The sequence below is a fragment of the Daldinia caldariorum genome, assembly GCF_022478825.1.
Source record: "Daldinia caldariorum strain CBS 122874 unplaced genomic scaffold F4812scaffold_19, whole genome shotgun sequence".
Taxonomy (NCBI): domain Eukaryota; kingdom Fungi; phylum Ascomycota; class Sordariomycetes; order Xylariales; family Hypoxylaceae; genus Daldinia; species Daldinia caldariorum.
The window spans coordinates 138,513-156,049 of record NW_025953055.1 but is presented as its reverse complement, the minus strand read 5'-3'; the positions used below and the strand labels follow the sequence as shown (position 1 = coordinate 156,049).

Below are 17,537 nucleotides of genomic sequence, written 5' to 3'. Positions count from 1 at the left end.
TTTGGCTTGCATTGGCTGTTTTTATTTTTGTTTTCCCAGGGGGCTTGGGCCCTTGGCGTTTTTTTGGAGTATTTTTTAAGGTTTTTGTCCCCCCCCCCCCCCCCCCCCCCCCCATATTCCGTCGCAGAAGCCGCGGGTATGTCGGACAGATAAGACATGGTGATGGTGATAAGTATCTAGTGATGGTTTTTTTTTTTTTTTTTCATTCTCTAACGCTTGGCGTATTCATCGTCTTACGTTAAACATGCAAGACGTTCAATAGGTAAGATATTATTAGGTACCTTGACTTAACCTAAGTTAAATATTAAGTGAAAAATCGAAGGTTAAAAACCAAGTACTTTCCCACGGTGATTGCCTCGAATATATGTTTTATTTCGCATGAGATATAAGTACGCCGCCCATACAATAGCCTATAGGTATCCTATAGGTGAGCTCTTGTGTACAATAAGGAACCAACAAATAAACAAACCTAGGTACGTAAGATAGCCGGGTAACCCGCTCATCGGCTCTTATTACAGCAATTATATATCCACTCACTCGCGCACGGCGAAGCTGCTAACCACAAGAGCAGACGGACCCTAAGGTATAATCATTAATAATAACGTTGCAATAATATATTAGAACAGGTAGATACGTAGTATTAATCACATATAGGTATCTTATACGGAAAATTCCATTTTACTTTTGTTAATTTCGGTCTATATTTCAGATGCGGCCGATCACGGCTACTTATATCCTCAACGCTTCGGTTACCTCGAGAATCGGCGTGAAGTGCTGGTATATTATATACCTTATATACATGCCTAACATTATAGGCTACATTACAGGCTACATTACAGGCTACATTACAGGCTTAAACGAGCGAGGAGATTACGAATGATCCCGGTTATCTGGGTTGGTTATGCGGGAGGTACCTAAGCTAATGTAATTGCTCAGGTGTCTATTATACAAATTATACCTTAGGTACCTACATAGAATCACCCAATACCTAGTCATCTCGCGCTGTAAGAGAACATCGAATAGCCTAGGTCAGTATCTAAGCCTTTCTAATAACATCAACTAAAGTTATATTATATCATTCCAATCAAAGCCATCAGTGATACATTGTAAATCAGTTGGTATTTGCTATAGTTATAGGAGGTACATACATAGCAAAATTCTTATTGTAAACATCCCCAGACGCCGCGGTATCTTCTTGGGCGCTGGTCACTCCTACCTTCCTCTTGCGGGACCTCCTTAATAGCTAACAAGCTTGGGAGGTAGTTAGTAAAGCCCTTTTTGGGCATATTAGCTTCAAGTTTCCTCGGCGCCTGATCGAGTAATAATAACAACCCCTAAGGCGGCGTATTCGCCTGCCGTTGTATCCCGTAGATTCCTTTCTTGTGTAAAGATATCCAGGAACCTGATGTCTGACTGCCTGCTTCCCCTGTAGTCAAGACAGCTTCTCTTCCATGGCCAGGAACTTTTCGTTTTTTTCCTTTATTCCCCCCCATAAACTCCTTTAATTCCCACGCGTTTGCTAATTCCCTACGGCCCAGCCTTTCCTAATAAACTAGCCCCGTTTTATACCTTTGGGTAGTATGTCCCGATATATAATATCCGTTTATAAGTACATCAAAAAGAATCGAAAAGGGAAAACGAAAAGAATAGATCAAGGTGGCGTTGACGCTGTGGGTATTTCCCGTAGTAGGTGTCGTCGTAGTTATCGTCTGAAGTAGCTTTTATGCATCTATGGTTCTTCCTTGTAACTCGATTAGGCGTGCTCATCTTCGGTACGACGGTAATGGGGGTAATGGCTTCGGCAGCTGTAGCGGGTTCGGAATATCGGTGTTCTGGGACTGGACGCGTGCAAGATCGAAGGATCCGTCATTCGACGAGTCCTGTTCCGCCAGCCATGTTTCGTCGCGCTGATAAGCTCCAGAGGGTGGTTTGGGCATCGTCGGCGTCGTGTTTCCTTCGATGACATACATCTCGCTCTTTATATTTATCCTTCTGGATTCGTTTCCCCAATACTCTTGTCGTCCATCGTCTTCTTCGGTAGGTGCTTCGCGAACTCTCGACATGTATGACGGCCGAGATCGATGGCTTCGGCCTGTCAAAGTGTCGGTATCCGAGATTGATCGAGAGCGTTGGACCTTTCTTGAATAAATCGTAGCGTCGGACGATGTTCGAGATAGGTAACTCTTGCTCGTCATGCTACCCGCATCCGATAACGACAGAGACCGCTGGATCTTGCCACTAAACGACCCGGCGACTGGCGAGCACGGCTTAGAATTCTTCGCATGACCATTCTCGAGATCTACGAGAGTAAATTCAGTAGATCCAAAAGCTGGCATCTTGGCTGATCGGTTTGCACGCGACGTCGAATAGCTGTTATAGCCCGCATTAGCTGGACGGCTCTGCCCGCTAGAACCAAATCCCTTGATCCTCCATTGCCTAAGAAGAGGTCTAATGGTAACAAGACTCGAGGCGACAATTGCAACTCCTGGTTCAATCAATGTCCAGACCATCGCATCAGTACCACTATCTATATGAGGAATAACCCATCAGCACACATACGCCACAGCATAATTCGTTATTAGATATGGAGAACTTTTATGAGAGCTGGGAACTTACGCAAGATATCTGCCATGTCCGTAAGATCGGAAAGAAACTTGAGTCGGACGAGGGTAGCGACGCTCGCGAAAATACCCAACCCGAGAACCACGACCACGGTCATCTTAGCTTGTGTCGTCATCCTAACGCTCCAAATCATGGGAATCGGTAATAAGGCGTATAACCAATCGGAAACGATGTTCATAACACTTAGTGCATATGCAGCATTGACAATCTCGTCGGCCGAGACGCAGCGAGCGTTGGAGTCCTTCTCGAGAATCGTATAATCCCATTGAGCGGAGACCGGGTTGCACTGAAAGATATTCCAAAAGAACAAAACTACGCTCCATATACTGACGATGATGAGACTGCCGTAAAGCGTATATTTGTACCTCTTCTCCGTAGCGAGACGTAGCAAAAAGATACCGATACTAAGCTTGATCAGCCACATATTAAGGACGTAAGTTGCCGTAGCCAGAGCTTGATATTCCAAAGCCTGGATCTCATGGTATTGGTCCAGCGATTTGTTGTGTCTTCCCAATCCATCCCGAACCCCCATAAGTATAAGCGAGCATGATACGGTGAAATTTGCCTGTTCGAATTATAAGAGTAAGTATAAGAAAAAAAAACCTCGAAAACATCGCCCGCGAGTATGACTTACCTGAGCAAGCAACATCAGCCAGTCATCCCATTGGAAGCCGTTGGTGAGCTTGGCGCGAACAAACGACCTTAGAGAAACAGATAGCCAGGAAAACGCCAGCATGGCGACGGCGGTAGCCACCAGAGCACCGCCATTGCTGTCTGTCGGCGCGTTTGGGTCTTGAGCTGCCATGATAGATACTGTCTACCAGGCGCCAGGGAGAGAGCGACTCAAGGGAAACGAACGAAAAGAAAGAAAGAAACAAACAAAAAAGAACGACTAAAGATAGAAAAGATATATTTACAGGACCTGCCAATACCTATGTAGTGTAAGTATTCATCGAAGAAAATGGCAAAGCGCGCCCAACAGTATGGGAAGGCCTTGTGGGGATGGGGATGGGGATGGGAACAAAGCGCACTTAGACTAGACTGCTTTACGGATCTAATAACATTACCCTAACTACCTATACCTGCCCAGCTACCCAACGTGAGTTACATACTGAAAGTCCAAATAATGCAGTACTGTATATCATCTCTGGGTAGCCCTGTCGTGGCCCTGTCGTGGAGAGAAAGCATGCTGGTCATGTCATAAAGAACCCCTGGGGGGAAACAGCACTGAACAGACTGGAAGCACTGAAGCAGCGTCGGCCGTCATCATGGCGAATTACCTATTATGGCAATGCGACTGGGTATAACTGGGTGTAAGGCTGGGTTGTGGGCGGACTTTGAAGGCCCCTTGGATCATCAGACGGCCGGTGCTACCGCGGGTGAGAGCCGAAGCTAATGTAACGGTACGAGACTCCGACTGCAGCTGAGAAAAGATGCTGGGACTAAGTTAGGTACATACCTAGGGACTACGAGCCTCAAACTCCTTGTTATAGACTATACGGAGCCTTGTAATAATGGACTCGAAGACAAGGAGGCCCATGCAGGTGTATCAACAGGGCCAAGTACTCGAGCATTGCGGATCCGGTGCTTTGACGTGCGCCTGGACGGTGCGCCTGCATACTATGTACCTGTCATGGACATACGACTTGCGCGGACTGAATGCAACACAAATTCTCTGAATTGTATGAGACAGTAACCAGTCACCTTATGACCTAGTAAGAGAAGCCGTACCTAACGGATTACATGCATGCATGCATAACCCAAGCCACTTATGCGAAAAAGGCGAAAGACTTTAATGAGAGAGAAAGAAAAAAAAAGGCATCTTAAGATTCGTAAGCGTTTACGCTATCAGAACCAGACCCAACGAGCCGGAACGCCTCGGGAGGAACGTCAAATAAGGAAGCTAGAAAAGCCTAGAACTGATGAGGTTTGCTATTGTGAAACGGAAAACTTGCAATTCACACTGCAGCTTTATCTGCTGAGCTCGGGGACTATTATCGTAACATGAGCAAAACCAAAGTACAATACTAGGTAGGTACATAATACGCACATGGTAACATAGTATTCTTATTAGCCAGGGACATTTGCATGCATTTGCATCGCTTACATGCGTTGGACGTGGGTATTCGGGTTGTTTTCCAACCCCTGACTGACTTCAATTTTTCGCAGTCCGGCACCTCATGATCCGGGATTGGAAATGGGTATTCTAATTCACCTTATTTCTGCGAGTTCTTCGCTTCAGTCGCTTCGGTTATGCAGATCAACAGGAGAAAGAAAAAATACTATATATTATGAAGAAATACGCGAGTACCGAGGTCAGCTATGCGTGGCTCTCAATTGAGGAGTGTCAGTGTGCTGGATACGATGGGTCTGATGGATTTGATGAAGGTATCTACCACGTTATCCTACATCTTGGAACCCTAAGCCACGACATCAGTCCCTATCACATACCCCGCATGTTTCACAACTCTCAGCCTTGTTTAGGGTATGGATGTCCGGATCGTGACTAGGCGAGAAGAGAAATCCTCGGAGTCTTCGAACAACAACATTTCGAATGCGTTAAAGGTGCTCGTTAAATGCCAGCGAAATACCAGCGAACGTCTCCCTGGAAGAAGTCCATAACCAATCTGACGAATCGGATGATTCATCACCCCATCGAGGTTCGAAAGGGTCGGAGTCTGGGCTCGGGTACACGGTCCACCAACGAGCTTTGCCGGTAACAACTAGTCTACCTTGAGTAGTCTGCGCCGTAAACTTGGAATTCATGAAGCAAATAGGCCACGATGGAATCGCAAATATTGCAAGCCACTTTAGCTCTCGAGTTGTTAGTTGCTTTACCTAGCGAGATCGCATTTCGATATTATGTTGCATTGGTAAATAACTAGACTTTCTAGGCCCTTAGACGTTGGTGTCATCCCTTGAGAATATAAAAGCCTTCCATTCTTAGCTAATTCGTCCGAGGTCTCGACGAGTCGGCTTTCAATATCTATATACCTCATATTTCGGCCCGTCGATGGAAGAAGATCATTCGGGAATAAGGTCCGCTCTCGAGTTGTATTTGTCCGAAATGCGCGTTGCAACACATCATAAGCTAGCTCAGATAGCGAGGAGCAAAGGGCGCATGATGAGCCGATAGGTAACCTCTATCCAAGATATCGGTTCTACTGTTATTCTCCGGACCAACATTCACATCAGATCGGCCTCCGCGACAGTAGCACTTACCCCTAAGAAAAACCGTCGCTCGCGTATAATTGGCTAGCAGACGCGGACAGTTTAGACCAAGTAGCTAAGCCAAAAGTGACGAGTCATTCGTGTTGGACCTCAGTCCATGAACTTGCCATCCAATTAGGTATACCATCCGATCACATCCAATCATATAGCCACCAGATTGTTGCATAAAAACAAAAAAGAAGAGAAAGAAAATGCAACCTGCCATCGGACTCTTTCAGCGACAGTTTCACAGCATGTCGCTTCGAGCAATTGGCGAATAGAAAAGCAAATGCTGCAGTTTCGAATAGTAACATCACGGCGGCATTTACGTACGTACGTACGAATTAGAACAACACAGCATCTTGTTTTGTCCCTTACTCTAGGTAGCAGAGAACTCCACAAATTAGTAGTATCTAGCACGAAGAGATAAAAAAAAGGGGGGGAAGGTTAAGAAATCCGAAATTAAACTCGCAAAAAGACAAGTAAAAGTACCTAAAGTATACTGGATACAGAGGTAATTAAAGCAGTATGGTTGGAAATAATACTAAACTTTAGCAAGGTAATATGCACTTAAAAGACCGATATGTACTAAGAGCATGCGCATTGAGATGGAAACACGGGCATTCTCCCTCATGCGTCATAATCTCAACATCAATGCTCTCTGGTACTAGGGCCACTCATCAGCCACTCACTCAGTCGCTCGGTCACTCATGGCGTCGTCGCTCGACTACACCGTCCACCGGTACGGCGCGCACGAGCTCCAACGGGTAGGCGTTTGGGATCTTGACATCGCCGATAAGACGGAGACGAAATATTGGATCATGTAAATCTCACCTTTGCATACCTCATACATACCCCCTTCTCTTACCTAGGTAGGTACCTAGACCTAGTTAAAGCTAGGTTAGGTTAGGTTAGGTACCAATTATATCCATCCAAAAAAAACTAACGCCCACCGTTTCTCTCTTCCCCGCAAGGTAGATACATCCACGGCGGCGCATGGCGGGACCCGCGCATCGCGCACGAGACCTTTGCGCCGGTGATCACGCGGTTTCTCGAGGGCAACAGCGACGAATCTCCCCGCAGCGGTAGCGGTCGCGGCAGCAATCTCCCCGTCGCGGCCTTCGCATCCCTCGATTACCGCCTGAGCCCGCACCCGGAGTTCCCGCAGGACCCGGCGACCACGCCGCCGGAGCGCTTCCGCGGCGCGCGGCACCCGGAGCACCTGGCCGACGTGCGGGCCGCGCTGGCGTTCCTGCAGCGCCGGTACGCGTTCGGCCGGAGGTACGTGCTTGTCGGGCACTCGGCTGGCGCGTGTCTTGCGTATCAGCTGGTCGCTGGTATGTCCAGTTCCACCACTACGATTACCACCAGCACCAGCACGACCGGGGTTAAAGAAGACGACCTGGTGGCGGTGGAACTACCCGCCGCCGTGTTCGGCGTCGAAGGGATCTACGACATGCAGGGCCTAGACGCGCGCTTCGGCGGGGGGTACGCGGGGTTTCTAGAGGGGGCGTTCGGGCCGCGGGGGGCGTGGGACGGGGCGGCGCCGATGAGGTACGCGGGGAGCTACAAGGAGCGGTTCGCGGGTGGGCTGGCGGTGCTGGGGCACTCGGTGGACGACGAGCTGGTGGACATGCCGGAGACGGTCGGCATGGCTGAGCGGCTGGAGAAGGACGGCGTGGAGGTTCTGCTCGTGAAGGATCTGAGGGGGCTGCATGATGACGCCTGGCGGGATGGGAGGGGCGTTGCGAGGACGGTGTTGAGGACGCTGGAGATACTCAGGGAGAGGGATGGGGCGTGAAGAGGTGGTGGTTTGGGGGCTAACCGTAGCTTGAATAAGCAGGATGGGAGACAACAAGCTGTTCTGAGGTATTTAATTAACCTAGTACCTGGTATGAGCTACAGTTGAGTAAGAGTAACGCCCTGCCAGTGAGGTAAATGAATAGGCTACATGCGGTTTAACCTCTACTCCCCTATGTTATACCCACCATCCCTCAGACCACTATCTCAGTGCCTTTATAGTTTTCTTTCGAGCCCGTTTCATAGTCGCAGATCTAGTATGATATGTTATTGCGGAGGTGAACTTGAGAAACGTTGGTAACAGCCAGTTCCGCTTGTCAGCATTCGGAGCTCTATAAGCCAACTAGTTCTCTACGACATTCATAAAGACTACATTTATTGCTTGCCTGTTCACTCACTTGATGGTTCTATTCAGCCCTTATGTGCAGCGAGTACGATACAGAAGTGTCGTTCCAGCTAAGCTTTGAATCGCATAATATCTTAGGAAGTAACTAGGTGCTGCAGGAGACATGATCACATTAGAAAACGGTCTTACAAATCTTCTTCCCGCCCCTATTCCAGTGCGCTTGCTAATTGGAGCACATCATGATTCTACGTCTTACGGTATATGTTTATTTTAGGTGTACATCCTATTTGTAGCAGTATATTTTCCAAGTCTTAGCACCTATCGTGAACTGAACTAGATAAAAGGACAAAGAATTGGCCAATATTCACCATCGTAGAGCAACAGAGGGATCAGTCTTCTCAGATGAAGTACATCAGACAGTTATACTGCCATGGCATAGCACGTCAGTATACATACCTTATCTCTGGAAAAAGCTATAGGTATTGTATTTCCACCCACTTGATATCCTAGGAAGGCAAGAAATAAGTACCTAGGTATGACATGCTTTACTATAGTATACTAAGACGAGAAAAAAAAAACAACGCAAGCGTCACCACCTCCCCAGAGCTCCCATATCCTCCCAACACACCACCCAGTCTCCTCTTGTATATAAGGCAACCTACCTTGGGTACCTACCTAACCTTTTCAACCGACGCCTAATCCCATATCCCCAACCAGAGCAATTCCACTATAAAAAAATAAATAAGTACCCATCACCCACTGGTCCGCAGACCCATACCTCTCGGACGTAATATACCTTAGGTTAGGTACGCATTAGGCGCCGCCGATATTAAGTCCCCAATTAGGCGCGATAAACGCATCGGTGGCGCACTTAGGTACTTACACACCCTCCCTACTATATACCTACCTCCTACCTACCTCCTATGTATGTTCTAGGCATGTATATGCATATTACCTACATATGCGCCGGAACGTCGATCTTCCGCGCGTCCTGTTCCGGAAACACGCTCTACCTACCTAAGGAAGAGGCACAGAGAAGAAAGAATATGGAGAGAGAGAGATGGTGTCTTGTTGCGCGAGCTGACCAATTCGCTCTACCATCGAATCGCGCTGAATCCTCTACGACGAAAGAGTGAAACCACGTTAATAAAATAATATCGCGACTACTACCAAAAAGCCGCATCATGTTGCGCGTGTTAAAACACCAAGGTAGGTAAGCTAGGGTATGGTTACCCAGGTATGTATATTTGTTCGCGTCACGTCAAGTTACGCCCCATACGCGTCGTCTATTCCAAGTAGCTGCCTCACCCACCTGGTATGTATGATTCTACAACGGGACCCCGTTTCCCGTCGAAGTCAGTCCCCATCGTCACGGGGTTCTCTAAGTACCCTCCCTTCCTTAGTTAAGTAGGTACCTACCTACCTAGGTAGATACCTAGGCAGGTACTGTAATTTCCCAAATGCGCGCCATACGTATATTCAAAAAAGCGCTCCAAGAATCGTACCTAAGGTAAGCTACCTACCTAGGTACAGGTACGTATGTAAATCACGCGATATATCTGAAATCAGGATGTCTGTACCCCAGATCGGCCTTCTCCTCCTCCGTTAAGCCCTCGAGCCTAGCGTTCCGGCCCCCGCGGGCCCGCACGCGGTTCTCCCACAGGCAGTAGGCGATGCCGCCGAGCGAGAGGAACAGCACGAAGATCTGCGCCGCGAGGTTGATCGTGTGGCCGATGGGGAACGACGGCCCGTCGTTCGGCAGGTACGCCCAGACGGCCAGGATGCCGCCCATCGTCCCCAGCGTCACGATCCAGCTGCTGGAGACGGCGCGCACCGCAGGACCCGCCGCGTTGTTGAGGCCCCAGGACAGGAACCCGGGTCCGCCGGGGAACGCGCCGATGGCGCAGAGGTACACGGCGCCGTACTTGACGTGGTTGCCCGAGCCCCACCGGAGCATCGCGAAGCCCGTGATCCCGAGGAACGTGAACAGGGCTAGGTAGATGCCGCGCATCCTCGTCTTGTCGCTGACGAAGCCGATGGCGATCGCAATGAGCGAGGCGGCAACGTACACGGGAACGGTGTAGTACTGCGCCGTCAGCGACTGCCATCCCAACTCTCGGAGAAGCGTAGGCATGAAGACGGAGAGGCCCTGGACGGTGATGTTGATAGTGAAGAAACCGGCCGCGCAGATGTAATTGTTGATATTTAGCAGCGCGCGCTTGACGTGGCGCGACTGCACCTTTTCGTTCGGATTGGCCTTGTGCTCGAGGCGAAGTCTTTCGGCGGCGATCCACTTCTCGCGGTCCGTGAGGAACTTCGACGTCTCGGGACTCTGCGGCAAGATGATGGGGGCCAATGCGGCAAAGACTATGGTGATGATGCCCTCGAAGAAGAAGATGTTGCGCCAGGTGTGCAACCTCGAGCTTGCGATACCCCAATCCGGGATCTGCGAGAATCCTGCGGCCAACAATCCACCGAATGCGCCAGCAAGCGAAGCGGCCGAGACGTAAATGCCAACTCTAAAATAGAGTTCTTCTCTCTTATAGAAGGAACTGAGGAAGAATGCCAAACCAGGCATGGTCCCGCCCTCGAAGATCCCCAACAACGCACGAACGGCGCATAGCTGCTCGTAACTCTTTACGAAGGCCGTCCCTACAGATACGGCGCCGAACCCAACAACTAGTCCGGGAAGATAGAATCGGGGACCGACACGCTTGAGTATGATGTTAGACGGCACCTCCACCGTCAAATAGACGATATAGAAAATGCTTGTCGCGATGTTGAATCGGTATCCGACAAGGTTCAGATCTTCTTGCATTCCTTGAATACGCGCATTTCCTATATTTATCCTATTCCGTTACATTAGCATCGACCAGGGGACTAGCAAATCTAGGAACAACCGTACCGATCGAGGAAGCAGAGGAGATATAGGATAGTGACGGTCGGCACCAATTGCCAATCTAATTTTCTGCGAACGGCAGTTTCTTCTTCTGCGGTCCAGCCGAGTGCCTCCGAGGAACCTTCACTCTTAGTCTCAAGAGCGAGCGCGTCGGGCTGGTCGATATCGCTCTTCTCGTCTGTGGTCCGTATCGCTGTCATGGTGACTGACTGACTGTATGGGGCAGTCAAGCAAAATCGGTCAAGGAAAAACGCAGGTATGACGGCTAAAGCGCAGATAATATAAGGGCAAGCAGGCTCTTGGGCTTCCAAACTTGTTTATAATGGATTCTTGTTAGGACCTAAATCCGAACAAATCCTGTCGCCCATCCATCCATACCTACCTGCCTGCCTGCCTGCCTACCTACCTACCTACCTACCTGGGAGGTACGTAACATACATTCGTGCTGGGGGTGCTTCTGCTTCCCAATGACCTGGAGGACAAGAAAGAGGGTCCAGACCTGGATATGCAGTTTCGGCAAATCAGCGACAGGATTTGATTGAGTCGTTATTAAAGACCCCGGCCTCGCCTAGACGGATATTCAACTCTACTTGGCAAGAAGGAACGGGGTCCTTGGGGGGTTGTCGACGCCTTGGACCGCTGACGGGACGCTAACCCCGCGAAATGGTTGGTCCTAACCAGTCTTGGCCCTGGCTTCTCCCCCCCTTCCACCCCTTCCACAGATCTTACTATGTAGGTACTCCGCAAATCTTCGGCAGAAGACATGGTGTTCTTCAAAACCAGTTTCAACTATACGAATCGTCGGTAGTCGTCTCGGCGAACAACTTTCTGTCCTAATACCTAGCCCGCCTAGTCGATAGGCTATCGACCGCCCAGCTGCGGCTGAGTGCCGGAGGTAGAAGTACTACCGACACATACGGTGTGGTGTCGAGGCATGTTCCCCGGTTGGCACTTTCATGCCATGTAGGCTAGAACATCGTGGCTGGGAAGGGTGACTTTCTATGGCACTGTTGCCCAAGAGTTTTTGGCGTATACTTGTTCGCTGTCAAGCAGCACGGTCCAATCCCCATATTTATTGATTGTCAGATACTACCATGCCCGTGAGCGGCACGGATGCAGTAGCTTTTAACACAAATATCTCACTACATACAGGCTGTAAGCAGGGTTGATAAATGGGTGGCGGGCATAATAATAATTAATGGTGGTGGTAGTAACCCCTCAAAAGCAATGATGGCGAACTCGTTATATTGCTAAGCGGTCTGACTACCTCTAATGAGGGAGTCTCTTCGAAAGAGGGGTTTCGTTAGTGTAAGTGTAAGTGTAAGGTTGTTATTACATAGCAAAAAAAGATTGATGATTGATGGAAGCACAAATGGAAAACTTCCGGAGGTGAACAAGTTTGGGGAAGATAAGACCCCACCCAGGACCCCCACCTGTCTTAGTGTCCCATTCTTTTCCTCTGATAGGAAATCTTTACATGGATACACACCCCATTTAGGGTGAGACCTTACCTTATCAGGGTTAGATTAAGTGCATGCGTGTGGGTACATTCAGACGCTATGCTATGTCAGCAAGCCACAGCGATACGTAGCTCTGGTAGCTGCTTTCAGGTAAAAGCCGGGGATCCAATGAGCTCATCGAATTAGGTTTACCATGTTATGTGTGTCGTTTGTGGGGTTGCTAAAGGCATAAAGGTTATGTATCGACTATCATTTGTAAGTTATCCATCCGTGTAACAAGCTTATACTAGTAGCTGCTGATCCCGTAGTAATACTACCTACCTACGTATAACTATAGTATAACTATACTATAGCAACATTGAATTCTTAATATCGCGATAGAAGATACGTACGTACTATCTGCGCAAGTGTCATTCAATTCGGGTCAATGGATGTGATTAATACCTACCTCTCTACTGCTACCTTGACGGTATGACGTAAACTTTAGCAACAGCAGCAAAATACCACCAATGTCGGGTACCTACCTACCTAGGAGGTAAGTATTTGAAAGTTGGATGAGATGCATCAGCCTTTTTTTCCGACGCGCCTCTTAATGCGACATACATGAACGTACTTAGCAGGTAATAAGTAAGGTAGGTAGGTAACTAGGTAACATGATGCCGTGCTGCCGGCCGAATGCACAGGAGAGAGATGCCGGTTACATAAAGGCCTCTCTCGTGAGACCGGCCCTTATCTAGATCCGTCGCGCCCTCGGGGGTATATCGTATATATTGCGCCGTTATATATTAGGTAGGACTAGGTAGGTAGCTTATAAATGTCATATGTATAACATGGAGTTGTTGCTGTTAGTTATTATTCTATCCCTATCACGGGACATATATGTATATGTCACGGGATACGTTAAAGGGGCAATACGAGGAAAACGAGGGAGGGCGGGGACTTATTCAACCAAGCCATCGTCTGCTTGTAATATGTATTGTACGTAAATAATAGGTAATACCATTGACGAACTTCCATACAGCAGATTGCGAAACCGCACCGATCCCAAAGTCTTCGGATTTTAGATTACGATATAACGAAGCCAATAGAAGCCCAATTCTTATCACGTTGTTACCTTGCCACCACCCACATATGAAGAAGATCTCATGAGGTACTGTAGGTACCTATTCTATTGAGTTAGAGCGTACTTACATGTTGTTCTAATCCAAGCCTGCTGCGTGCATACAAGTAAACACCAAATCCAAAATCGTCTCGTAGCCAGCTAGAGGTACACAGAACATAAGCATATACACGTCTCAGTCATGAAAAGCGATACAGATAGATACCTAGGTATCGGCGGTAAGATATTATATATTAGATACATTTTCTTTCTTTCTTTTCTTTTCTTTTCTTTTTCTGGCTCCGTACCAAAACGCTGCGAAAAAAAAAGGAAAGGTCATAATTCGTTACCCAAAATCTCCTTAATCAAAGCCCATTTTCCCATCCCATCCTTTCTTTTTGTTTTAAAAGACCAAATATAATATATTTTTTTCTCTCCCTCTTCGCCGCGCTATTCCCGCCGAAGCCGAATACCGAGAAGTGCCCAAAAACACACACACACACCCCCTTGATCTATGCATTACCATGTAGTAGTACTACTAGTAGTAGAGTCTACTCTTATAGCAGGGACATGGCATGAGGAATACAAACAGAATTCTCATACATGCCATGCCATGCCGTACCCGTCTATCCCATTACTTTTTTTCTTCCCCCCCCCCCCCCCCACACACTCGGCAGGCGACAGAGTCATAACAGTGTCGCTCGACTGCATTCATTAGCATTAGCATTAGTATTGGTGTCAGTCTATACCATAACCATGAGCTTCGCGCCCGAGACCTTATACCTAGCGACGGACAACGTAGCCGCCCCGAGGACGGACACGAGGCCGGCCCAGACCTGGGCCCAGAGGTATTGGCCGCCGCAGTAGTCGATGATGGCTCCCGCGGTCGGGGGTCCCGCGACGGTCGCCAACGCTAGTATCGTGCAGCACATGCCGAACCGGGTGCCCATCTTCACGGGGTTGCTGGTCAGGCTGGCCAGGCCGCTGGCGAAGGCCGCTTGCGCCGCCGAGTTCGTGACGCCGAAGACGATGGCGAACCCATACATCGTGGACGGCGTGTTGATGGTGATCCACGCGAAGAACGCGACGGCGAGGCTGAGCGTCGACAGGATGAAGGCGTTGATTGGGCCCAGATAGGTGTCGGCGATGTAACCGATGACCGGACGGGTTGGTACACCGACCGCGTTCATGATAAGAAGCAGCGATACGGCAGACGTAGGTGTAAAGGAGGCGACTGTAATAGCGTACGTGTTGATCTGTTTATATAGGTGTTAGCAAATCTGTGTCATCGGGCGCGAACCCTAACCCATAACCATGTGGTTTATAGGCAGTATCAAGAGTCGATATTACTTACGTAGAAATAACCAAAATACAAGGCCCAGTAGACAAAAAAGGTTCCCGCAACGAAAATCACGTAGGGGGGCTCTTTGAAGGCAAGCCAATCCACCATAGGTCCGGTTTTCTTGGGGAGCTGACGTGGCTTGAGAAGCACGTTCACGATAATGACGATGGTCAGCGCGACGAATCCTGCGCACCGGACGGCCCAGGCAAAGCCGATCTGGGGTATCAGGTACTGTACTGTCGCGGGAAAAATGATGCTCCCTGTTCCGGTACCAGCAGTAGAAAGTGCTAGAGCGAGCGCGCGCCTCTTCTTGAAGTACGACGTCACAACGGTGACGGTAGGCATGTACATCAGACCCAAACCTAGGCCCGTGCAGACTCCCTGGGAGAGAAAAATCTGCCAGTATTGGGTGGCGAGACTACTCATGAAAGTGCCCAACAGGGCGATGAAAGAGCCGCCGAGAACCGTCTCCCGTGCATATCCCGCGTCCGCTAGCCGTCCGGCTACTGTGCAGACCAAGTTGTTGATGAAGATCTGGATGGACCCGATCCACGAGATTTGCGAGGCAGGGAGCTTAAGTGTTTCGGTGTAGTAAAGCTGATATATTCCAAAAGCTGCACCGTAGCCGCAGGCCATGGCGTTGATGAGATGACAAGCTAATACCTGGAGCCAGGCAGAGCCACCGTCCGGGTATTCGACTTCATCCTCAATGTTAGGCTTTGGCGTAACGCTCTCATCGGGATGACCGAGCGATACCTGGCTGTTTCCCAGAGAAACAACGGCTACCGCATGATTCGTCTCCTTGATTTGGGTGGAGACCATGATAGGCAAAAAAGAGATGTAAGATAGTTTTTGCGGCTGGTTGAGATGCCAAAGAAGCTTGATATATTGCTAAACTGAGTGGAAGCTGACAGGAATGATAATCATGATGATGAGGTTCATGATGCGGGCCTTCATATACTTTACCAGAACCCTACCGGAACCCTCCCAAAAATATCCAAGCACGCGAAAGCCCAACGAAACATATTACCTTAGCAAAATCTCACGATGTGGCCACGATATTGCAGGGAGCCAAGGGGCCGGAAGCCCAACGTCCGTTAACGGCTGCGTGGGCTTGTCATGGAATTTCCATGTGGAGTAAAGCGCGTTAGGAGAGACGGTCTGGCCGCCCATCCGAGCGCAGCGCCAGCGCAAGTTATGCCTTTCTCCCCCGAAGGTACGGGTCCACGCCCATCGTGAACGTTGGTATATCCTCTGACGCATAGCAGCGAACCGGAAGCTTGCGCGCTGCCACGGGAAGTTCGGGGAAGTTCTAGTTTTTTTTTTTTTTTTTTGTTTTTTTTTCTCCAACGTGATGAAGAGCAAATGCGCATTGCAACACATTGCACAATATCACGAGATGTTTATTTAGGCGTCTAGAGCTTGGTAGCTCATTACCGAAAGTGCACCGACTGGAGCAGAACAACGGTGAAGAAGGAATCTAGGCTTCTTCTAGTCCACATTGTCATCTCGATAAGGCTTCGGTAGGATCCTCAGTTGGAGCTTTTCGACTATGGGCCCGTGGGCTGGGCATCAATTCCCGGGAAAAACTTTTTTTTATCTCCTTCCCTTCCTTACCGTACCCAAAGGTACACGAGCTTGGTATCGCGACAGTGCCATCCCCTTAAAGACACGAGGCAAAGAGGAGAAAAGATGAGTGGGGAATGACTTTGGCTTCGAAATCAGCTTCGAAGTGGGCGACGGTGAAGGATTTGTGTGAAGGAAGAAAACAATAAAAACGCTAGAGACGAAAGTTGATCCAAGCCACATTATTTGTGATCTAGTGCCAAGGTGGTTAGCTGCCAGGGGATTGCCAAGCTATTCCATAAAGAGAATAGTCATCCACCGATCTAGTTTAACTCAACGTCACACGAACCCCGGGATTTATTTTGACTGGCGGTAACTGCCGAACTTATAACCAATGAGAAGCTTGGGTTTCATCTTTTAGCTTCTTATTTTAGGTCCAAAACGACGCCGCTTTAGTTTAGGTTTGAGCCCCGTCCGACTTCTCCTTTTGACATCAATGCGAGCCACGAATATGTCCCAGATGAGGTCCATGGAAAAAAAAAAAAATTAGAAAAATTAAATTAGTAAGTTAGTATGTTTTATGGGATGATGCCCGATTGTCTGAAGATTAATATCTCCTGTGGCTTAGTTATTGATTTAATAGCTTGGTTGATACCTAATATACCTTTCCTTGGTATTAAGTACACCGTGCCACCGTGGTATACTACCTAATAAGGTACTTACTTACGTACTTAGTGTACCTAGATGCCTAAGGTCTAGGTACATACATACCTTATATAATGCGCACATCCGCCCAGACTTCTACAACGATCAATGTCTATCAACTACTTTATAGATGCGTTCCCACATATACGCGTGCACATACACATACATATACATATACCATCTTATAGTTATAAGCATCATTTGTATTTGTTGCTAGAGTTTTCATGATATTTAACATTCATTGCCGCTAGCTAGCGATGGAGAACGGATAAGGAAAAGAGAACACACAATGCGAAAAGCTTCACAAAAAAAAAAAAAAGTATGGACCGTCAAAAACAAACAAAGTATAAGAGAAGCAGGATGGATGGGATAACTCCCGTTGAAAACACAATTTCCCGCCACCCCGTACGGCTACCAAGTCCGGCCTTTCGTACGCCCTGTGATCCGCTGCCAGTAAGGCATAATATGCCTTTCATCCCCGGCCCTCG

General features: G+C 48.5%; 4 protein-coding genes across 4 annotated transcripts; 1 reads left to right on the top strand and 3 right to left on the bottom strand.

Annotated features, from left to right (window-relative positions):
- Positions 1-1,628: 1,628 nt before the first annotated feature.
- On the bottom strand, positions 1,629-3,910 carry F4812DRAFT_156791 (uncharacterized protein). The gene is made up of 3 exons (XM_047929772.1): positions 3,257-3,910; positions 2,617-3,187; positions 1,629-2,527 (listed from the first exon to the last, which is right to left on the bottom strand). Exons 1-3 carry the CDS (start codon positions 3,425-3,427, stop codon positions 1,764-1,766), a joined length of 1,506 nt encoding a protein of 501 aa, XP_047786810.1. The 5' UTR covers positions 3,428-3,910; the 3' UTR covers positions 1,629-1,763.
- Positions 3,911-6,344: 2,434 nt separating this feature from the next.
- F4812DRAFT_156779 (alpha/beta-hydrolase) lies at positions 6,345-8,029 on the top strand. Its single transcript, XM_047929771.1, has 2 exons — positions 6,345-6,655; positions 6,811-8,029. The coding sequence occupies exons 1-2, from the start codon at positions 6,543-6,545 to the stop codon at positions 7,631-7,633; spliced, it is 936 nt and encodes a 311-aa protein (XP_047786809.1). The 5' UTR covers positions 6,345-6,542; the 3' UTR covers positions 7,634-8,029.
- Positions 8,030-9,319: 1,290 nt separating this feature from the next.
- Positions 9,320-11,251, bottom strand: F4812DRAFT_156771 (MFS general substrate transporter). The gene is made up of 2 exons (XM_047929770.1): positions 10,884-11,251; positions 9,320-10,827 (listed from the first exon to the last, which is right to left on the bottom strand). The coding sequence occupies exons 1-2, from the start codon at positions 11,075-11,077 to the stop codon at positions 9,525-9,527; spliced, it is 1,497 nt and encodes a 498-aa protein (XP_047786808.1). The 5' UTR covers positions 11,078-11,251; the 3' UTR covers positions 9,320-9,524.
- Positions 11,252-14,096: 2,845 nt separating this feature from the next.
- Positions 14,097-15,702, bottom strand: F4812DRAFT_156730 (MFS general substrate transporter). Its single transcript, XM_047929769.1, has 2 exons — positions 14,791-15,702; positions 14,097-14,692 (listed from the first exon to the last, which is right to left on the bottom strand). The coding sequence occupies exons 1-2, from the start codon at positions 15,598-15,600 to the stop codon at positions 14,180-14,182; spliced, it is 1,323 nt and encodes a 440-aa protein (XP_047786807.1). The 5' UTR covers positions 15,601-15,702; the 3' UTR covers positions 14,097-14,179.
- Positions 15,703-17,537: the final 1,835 nt, after the last annotated feature.

Bases quoted from the DNA above. Each gene is read 5' to 3' on its own strand.
- F4812DRAFT_156791 (XM_047929772.1), bottom strand. From the start codon at position 3,427: ATGGCAGCTCAAGACCCAAACGCGCCGACAGACAGCAATGGCGGTGCT. The intron at 3,188-3,256 runs GTAAGTCATACT...TAATTCGAACAG, and splicing joins GGCTGATGTTGCTTGCTCAG to GCAAATTTCACCGTATCATG. The intron at 2,528-2,616 runs GTAAGTTCCCAG...TTCCTCATATAG, and splicing joins GGACATGGCAGATATCTTGC to ATAGTGGTACTGATGCGATG.
- F4812DRAFT_156779 (XM_047929771.1), top strand. From the start codon at position 6,543: ATGGCGTCGTCGCTCGACTACACCGTCCACCGGTACGGCGCGCACGAG. The intron at 6,656-6,810 runs GTAAATCTCACC...CCCGCAAGGTAG, and splicing joins GAGACGAAATATTGGATCAT to ATACATCCACGGCGGCGCAT.
- F4812DRAFT_156771 (XM_047929770.1), bottom strand. From the start codon at position 11,077: ATGACAGCGATACGGACCACAGACGAGAAGAGCGATATCGACCAGCCC. The intron at 10,828-10,883 runs GTACGGTTGTTC...GTAACGGAATAG, and splicing joins CTCCTCTGCTTCCTCGATCG to GATAAATATAGGAAATGCGC.
- F4812DRAFT_156730 (XM_047929769.1), bottom strand. From the start codon at position 15,600: ATGGTCTCCACCCAAATCAAGGAGACGAATCATGCGGTAGCCGTTGTT. The intron at 14,693-14,790 runs GTAAGTAATATC...CTATATAAACAG, and splicing joins TGTATTTTGGTTATTTCTAC to ATCAACACGTACGCTATTAC.